This window comes from Chiloscyllium plagiosum, chromosome 28 (assembly GCF_004010195.1).
Source record: "Chiloscyllium plagiosum isolate BGI_BamShark_2017 chromosome 28, ASM401019v2, whole genome shotgun sequence".
NCBI lineage: Eukaryota > Metazoa > Chordata > Chondrichthyes > Orectolobiformes > Hemiscylliidae > Chiloscyllium > Chiloscyllium plagiosum.
This window is the reverse complement of record NC_057737.1, coordinates 12413180-12421582: the sequence shown is the minus strand read 5'-3', so window position 1 is coordinate 12421582 and position 8403 is coordinate 12413180. Positions and strand designations below refer to the sequence as shown.

Below are 8403 nucleotides of genomic sequence, written 5' to 3'. Positions count from 1 at the left end.
ATACAGCATGGGATCAAACATTTGAAATTTTCATTGGTATCTTCACTGTAAAGTATACCTTGTCAGTCTACACAAACTGAGTATCAGCTTTGATAATTAGGGCCATTAATCTATTCATACCCATGGAGTGGCTCAGTGGTTAGCACTGCTGCCTCACAGGGACCCACTCAATTCCAGCCTCCAGTGACTGTGGAGTTTGCACGTTCTCCCTGTGTCTGTGTGCGTTTCCTCCGGGTGCTTTGGTTTCCTCCTACAATCCAAAGATGTGCAGTTTAGGTGAATTGGCCATGCTAAATTGCCCATAGTGTTCAGGGATGTGTAGGTTGGGTGCATCATTCAAGGGAAATGGAGAGTAAGGGAATGGGATACTCTTTGGAGGGTCAGTGTGGGCTTGTTGGGCCTAATGGCCTGTTTCCATGCTGTCGGGAGTCTACGAAGAAACTGAATATTCATTACCAGGGCGTGTCTGGAAACGCCCTGATTTAATTAAGGTCGCTATTTCAGTCCGGAACGCCTTACAATTTCCTGACTCTGACATGACATTAACAGGCTCTCACTGATTCGTTGTCTCTGCAGGAATGAGATGCGGTCGATCTTCGGCAAGTTAGCCCTCACTGCAACAATCCAAGTTTCACTTCCATCCAAAGTTTTTTTGCAGAGAAAAGTGTTCGCCTGGTGAAGAGATCGTGTGTGTTTTTGACACGGGATATGGCTTCCGCGGGAGTGGCGTGTCTGCCTGCAATCCGCAGGATCGCTGTGTTCGGGGGCACTCATGGGAATGAGCTGTCAGGGGTATTTTTAGTCAGGCACTGGCTTAAGGACAAATCGGAGCTCCAGCGCCCTTCCTTGGAGGTACAGCCCTATCTCAGCAACCCCGCCGCTGTGCAGAGATGTACCCGCTATGTGGACTGTGACTTGAACCGAGCCTTCACGGAGGAAAACCTCAGGTAAGAAAATGCATCGCCCTGGCAGTGGATTCATACAGAGTGCTGGGCTGGAGGCTAGCAATGAGCTGGAGAGATCGGTTTACAGGTGCCCCTCTCCAGGACTGCAGAGATACCGAGATATTACCGGGGATGTGTTTACCAGAAAGTAATTTTATCAATGTGGCGAGCAGGGGGACCAGTTGTTCAGAACTGACATGATATAGCTGCTGTGTAATCGCTCCCAAACATATGCTAACTTGCAAGTTCCTCCCCACTCAAAATTCCTCACAGTAAATGGACGTATCCAGTGTTTATAAGGATAGCAGTGTAATGGCCAATGTATTACAGTGCTACCAAGTGAAATCCCTGGCTGGAAGCAAACACAAACTTGGTGCAAGTTTGTTGATTGACAATCGTTTACCAATTACTGCCTCTGGGGCTGGAAGTCCTTTTCCGCGTTGGCATTTGAAACATAAGGTGGGAAAGCGTCACCAACTCACGCCAGACTTTGATTACGTTCCTGGTGAAGGGTCACTGGCATCATCGACCCGGCTGTCTCCCTACAGATGCTGCCGGACCTGCCGAGTTTCTGTTCTTGTTTCAGATTTCCAGCATCCCTTGTTTTATTTTATTGTCATGTTAGCCTTTCCCATCTGTGCAGCTCCAATAAAGGGTGGACGGCGGCCAGGCGTTGGTGAGAACGTGCAGCAAGAGCTTTTGGAAAATCCTTCACGTTGAGGTTATTTAGAGTCATAGAATCCCTACAGTGTGGAAGCAGGCCATTCAGCCCATTGAGTCCACACCAAATCTCCGAGGAGCATCCCACCCAGACCTCCCCCCCCCCCACCCTATCCTGGTAACTGCATTATCCCATAGCTAATCCTCCGAGCCTGCACATCCCTGGGCAATATGGGTAATTTAGCATGGCCAATTCACCTAACCTACACGTTTTTGGACTATGGGAGGAAATCGGAGAACCTAAAAGAAACCCATGCAAGGAGAACATGCAGACTCTAAGCAGACAGTTATCCGAGGATGGAATTGAACCCAGGTCCTGAGCACTGTGAGGTAGTGGTGCTAACCACTGAGCCACCATGCTACACTAATGGATTATCTGCCACTAACCATATTTGAAACACTGCTAAAAGTAATTTAAATGATTGTTTTAAAAATAGGAATATTGAAGGGATAGACAAACAAAGGAGGAAGGTATATATAGATGAGAGTTGAAGGGCTTATGCCCGAAACGTCGATTCTCCTGCTCCCCAGATGCTGCCTGGCCTGCTGTGTTTTTCCAGCACCACATTTTTCAACTCTGGTACTCCAGCATCTGCAGTCCTCACTTTCTCCTAGGCATAGATGAGTAGTTTACATGAGGAGAAACACTAACAGAATGTTAGGCTCATGTGGGTCATTTCCAACATCATTGCCGAGTAATAATCCAGCAGGCGGCATTGCCTTACTGTTATAAAATAAAAACTGCTCCCATTTAATTCCATAGAAGTCAACAGGTTACATACGGAGAGTGGGCTATCCAGCAGACAGGACATCAGTTCCCCAAAGTTAAAGCTATTTGATTCTTGTATGTGGGTGTTTGTATATAAATTGAACAGTTGTTAAATCAAAAATGTTTCCAGATCACCGGCTCTAGAATTAGGAATCACAGTTCCAAGTTAAAGGTTTGATGATCTGGAAAAGCTTCTTCCCTCTGAGGCTTGTGAATCTTAGAATTTCTCTATCTCAGAAGCCTGGAGATGGTCAATTGTTGACTATGTTCAGGGCTGAGATCACTAGACCTTTGGACTGAAAGGGAATCCAGGGATATGGGGATCAGCCCGGAAAGTGGGTTTGAGGTCAAAGATAAACTACAATCTTATTAAATAGTGAGGCAGGCTTGAGGGGTCATATGACCTACTCCTACTCCTGTGTCTTATGTGGTCAGAGAAATGTATTTTTCTTGCATTCAGTGATGCAAATGCATGCCTGCAATCCATCAGTCGTTACAACTTAATGACTGTAGCTTCACCAATTGATATCCTGACATGATCCCTATGGTCAGAGATTAGTTAAGATTCTGAAAAGTAGGTATGCCACTGAATATATAAAAGATAAAAATATTAAAGTTGTACACTAAGCTTTGACATATACCCAAAGTCTGAGAGACTAGGGGGCAGAAGGGAAAGACCTAAATCTCTTTGAATTTCAAAGAAAATTAGAATGAAATCTGTGAGGTGTCCATGACCAACATGAAGGGATTGCTGCACATTCGTGAGATGTCACATATTTGGAAACAAGCAATCATGGTACCAATTTTTAAAAAGTGCAGTAAATTTGATCCCAGTAACTGCAGACCCAATAGTGAACACTAATACTAAGCAAAAAAAACTATTCTACCGAGCATTAACTTAATTCAAAACACTCAGGATGGAGATAGACGGAGAATATCCTGTCTTTGATTACTTTGTGGTTGTGACAAATAGGGTAGATAGTGGGAATCTCATATGTTCTTTTTGGACTATCAAATAACTTTAACAATTATGATGATACTATGGTTTTTAGAGGTGTATTTTGTCCTTTTCTTTGAAGAGATTTTAAGGTAAAGGTTAAGAGCTGCCTATTGAAAGCCCATAAAGTAAACCGCTTGTGAGGCCTTGGGTTTTTTTAATGTTTGGAACAATAGAAGCTGCCTGAATGGGTGGAGTCAAGCTCCCCCACAGCCAGGACTTTTAGATTTAGCTTTTCAGTGGTGACAGTTGCTGGGGACTTGAAGTTGGGTTTGGAAGCTGCATTACAACTTTCCCTGATACTCTCTGTCAGTTTTGTCTTATCATTTTTCCTCCTGGACTGGAGAATTGCCTGTGAAACAATCTGTTTTACTGAATTTTGCCTTTTTGTCAAGAGTGTGTTTATGGGTTGTTACTATATTGGAAGAATTATTGTTTAGTAGTTAAATAAAATATGATTCAGTTAAGTTTTCCAACAGATTTAATTATTCCAATTTCTTTTTTTGTTGTTGTATTTTAACTATAATGTATGAATAAAGTGTGTTTTGCTTCAAATCTGGTAGTTTGACCTATCAAATTGCATCTGGAATGCAACACCTAGCACTTGCCTTTAAAATAAGAAAAAAATACAGTCTAGGCAATCCTCTTAATATATTTTCAGGGGTTTTGATCTGGTCCACGACAAATTGGGAACTCTTGTCAGGACCAAGATTGGGTTCAGGATTGTTGGACTCAAAGGCAGTAGGTGATGAGTGTTGGTGGATTTTATTTCAGGTGTTGTATTTGGTTGGTTTAAAAAGAATGTGTAATAATGACTCTTTCAGTTGGTAAGAGTTTCCTGGCTGAAACTTTATTGCTGGAACAGCACAGCAGGTCAGGCAGCATCCAGGGAACAGGAGATTCGACGTTTCGGGCACAGGCCCTTCTTCAGAGTTTCCTGGCGAATGAAATGAGTCACTTCAGGAGTTTTACAGAAAGTGAGGAAGGCAAAGGTTTTGGAATTGGCAGACCAGCTGGAGTGAGGAAAGGGGGAATAACTATGACAATCGTGCAGTATTTACAGTTGCTAGGAATGCAATCAAAATCATTGGGAATGGATAAAATTCAATTGAAAATGAAGTAGCAATGGAGGCAAAAGAAAAAGAAAAAGAAAATAAATTAAACCACTTGAAGTACAATTAAAAGCAGGTCAAAACCAAAAGGAAATGAAGGCCCGGGCAGAAGAAGGGGAGAAAAAAAGCTTGTGAACTTCAGAAGTTGGAACAGAAAACTCAAAGCTGACTTAAAATGGCAGAGGTGAAAGGTAGGAATAGTGATGAGGACAGTGAAGGAGAGCAATCCTATCATAACCAAAGTCGAGATGGTGCTACTGGAAAAGCACAGCAGGTCAGGCAGCATCCGAGGAGCAGGCGAATCGACATTTCGGGCAAAAGCCCTTCATTTCAGGCAAAAGCCCTTGAAACATTGATTCTCCTGCTCGAATGTTGCCTGACCTGCTGTACTTTTCCAGCACCACACTTTCGACTCTGATCTCCAGCATCTGCAGACCTCGTTTTCTCCTACCATAGCAAAATGATGATCTATTTAAATATGTCCAAGTGTGGCCTAAGTTTGAGAAGGATGGAGAAGCCTTTTTAATTTAATTTAAGAAAGTGGTTAAACGAATGAAATGGCTGATGACCATATGGGGATTGTTGATCCAAGTGAAGTTCATAGATGGAGCTAGTGAACTAGATGATTCTGAGTTAGACATTCCTCAAATTATATTGGAGAATCCAGAAGTATTCAAAAATTGGGATAAATTATTTAGTTACCTTCTAGAGAGAAATTGAAATAACCTGAAAGGTTTATTACAAGCACATGGGCTGATATGTGGGAATAAGTTAGGAAATACTAATCTAATTATGCATGATGTAGATGTAGAAGATGCTGTTCCAATTAAACAACATCCTTATAGACTTAACCCTCAAGTTGGCACAGGTTCAAAAAGGCATCGAATCCATGCTCAAGGACAACATAATTGAAGTGAGTTCCAGTGACTGGTGCTCATCCATAGTAATGGTGCCAAAACCAGCTGGTACGCTGCAATCATGTGTGGACTATCGCTAAGCCAATGCAGTTACAAGATCTAATTCACATCCAATTCCATGTTTGAAAGACTATATATTGAGAAGGTGGGATAAACAACTTATATTTCTAAGTTGGACTGACACAGAATACTGGCAGGTAACCTTATATAAAAAAGCTTTCATGACACCACATGGATTGTACTAGTATAAAGTCATGCCATTTGGTATAAAAATTGCACATACTATATTTCAAAGACTAACCAATAAAGTAATTTCTGGATTACCCAATTATGTGGTGTACATCAAAGATCTGGTGATTTTTAGTTACACATGGAAGGAACATCTGAAACATCAATCGGAATTGTTTGATTGACTTTGGGAGGTGGGTTCGGTGATAAACCTGGCTAAGAGTGAATTCCCAAAAGCCCAAATCACATTCCTGGCCCAAATCTTTAGACAGGGAACAATGGCTGCACTGAATTTGAAAAGAAAGTTTATTGCAGAATTGCCCATACCATCCAAGAAGAGGGAAATGCAATGATTCCTGGGACTGAATGGTTCCATATTAGAAGTTTCTACCAAATGTGAGCAGAGTGGTTGCTCTATTGGCTGACTTGGTGAAAAAGTGCAGAAAACTTCAGTGGACAGAGGAATGTCAGAAGGCATTTAGGATGAAATCTGTGGGATGTCAGTTACTAAGGGATTGCTGCACTTTCATGAGATTCCACATATTTGGAACCAAGTAATCATGGTACTAATTTTTAAAACCGGCAATAATTTTGATCCAAATAGCTGCAGGCCCTGTAGTGAACACTAATACTTAGAAAAATAGGTAGCATTAACTTAATTTAAAACACCCAATATTGGGGTAGAAGGAGAATATCCTGTCTTTGATTACTTTGTGGTCATGACTGATAGGGTAGATAGTGGGAATCTTGGATATGTTCTTTTTGGACTATCAAATAACTCTGACAATGGATTGATTTCTAATTGAATTAAAAGCTTTAAAAAAAACCTGGAATGTGGACATCGATGAGCAAAGAGTCATTCAAAAGAAGCATTAAAGAGAATTCTTTGTGAATTGGTGTTTCAACACCATTGCTTTTAATTTGCATTAGTGGCCTGAATATCAAACATGTAGCTTATGAATATCATAACTGTAGACTATGACATTGGCTGGTGCCGCAAGAATAGAGAGAGGGAGTACACTTACATATGATAGCACAAGACTTCGATTTCTACTGCAACTGAGCAGCCAAATAGCAAATTGAATTTAACGCTTACAAAAGCAGAATGTAGCATTCTGGTCAAAAACTGTCCATCCAAATGAATGGAAAGGAATTGGCAGCGAGAGATACAAAACAATCAAAAAGCACAGAAAGAGCAGCTGTTGAATTAGCCCCACTGGCTGTTCATTCCCCATGGCCCGTCAAATTCTTTGCTTTCGATAATTTGTCTAACGCCCTTTTGAAATTTACTATTGCATATACTTCCACCGTAACATGCTGCTGCTTTGCTGTCACTTGTAAAGTAAAATTTATGCCCTACCTGTATTTGAGTAAACCATTGTGATGTTTCTATAATCTGGTATTGACTCAAAGCAAAACACTGCAAATGGTGGAAATCTGAAATGGAAATAGAAAGTGCTGCAGAACCTCAGCAAGTCCGGCAGTATCTGTAGAGAGAGAAGCAGAGTTAATATTTTCAGCCCAGTATGATTCTTTAGTTTAGTTCAAAACTTGACCTGCTGACTTTCTCACCAGCATTTTTGGTTTTTATATTGGGTTTCAGTGTCCAAAGAGGGAAATGCACATGTCACTGGCACTATTCTGACATTGAGTTTAAGACACATTGGTGTAGCAGATGAAAGGATGTCTTGCACCCAATTACACTGTTTGGTTGATACAAACATGGGAAGATATTCCACAACAGACAAAAATTTCTGGAGAATTTCAGTACATGGGTAGCATCTGTGGAAAGAGAAACAAAGATAACACTTTAATTCCGACACAACTCTTCTTTTCAAAGTGAAGAATGATAGAGTCGAGAGTAATGAAGAAAAGTCGAGTTCTGATGAAGAGTCACCAGGTTCAAAACATTAACTCTGCTTTCTCCCCACAGATGCTGCAAGACCTGCTGAGTTTCTGCCAGTAATTTCTGCTTTTGTAACAATAATTTATCTTTTCCTCTGGAGCACATGAGGACAAAATAATACAAATCGTTACATTGTTTTATCTGCCTTTCTTGCTCTGCATACAAACCATTGGTGAATAGGAATGACATAATAGGTTATGGCAGTACTACAGGTACAGAAAATAATCAAAAAGGCCAATGGAATGTTGTCCTTTGTATCTAGAGGTCTAGAATCTCAAATGGGGAGAAGCCATGCTTCAACTATACAAAGCCCCAGTTAGATCAGCCCTGGAATACTTTGAGAAGTTCACAGCATCTTATACAATAGGAAGGATATACTGGCCTTGTGAGAGTAAACAAGGTAAGGTTCTTTTCCTTACAAATGAGAATTTTTTGGATATTATTAATTATGGTTTCAAGGACTGAGGGAAATCTATCAAGTAGATAGATACGATTTCACCTTGTTTGGGAGTCCAGGTCAATGGGACATGGACTAAAACCCAGAGTTTGATCTTTCAGGTGTAAAAATAAGAGACATTTCTACACCAGGTGTTTGGATGTTTGGCACTCTCTATCACAACTGGCAGTTGGTACTTTAACTAAGATAGAATTTGTCAAACCTATATATCCTATTTGCCAATGGAGACCAGATGCCAATCTTCACTCTGTTTAGATTTATTCACCCAGTGAAACATTACAAATCTACAACACCTGACTCTACTCACCACACAAGCGTCAATGAGTGTCTCTTTCTGTGTGGTTGAATACAGA

At 40.9% G+C, this 8403-nt stretch overlaps 1 protein-coding gene across 1 annotated transcript in view; it reads left to right on the top strand.

Annotated features, from left to right (window-relative positions):
• The first annotated feature begins 507 nt into the window (after nt 1-507).
• The window catches only part of aspa (aspartoacylase), a 35872-nt gene continuing 27976 nt past the window's right edge, over nt 508-8403 (top strand). The window contains exon 1 of the mRNA XM_043718312.1: nt 508-947. Coding sequence (XP_043574247.1) covers nt 709-947 — 239 coding nt within the window. The 5' untranslated portion in view covers nt 508-708. The remainder of the gene's footprint in view (nt 948-8403) is intronic.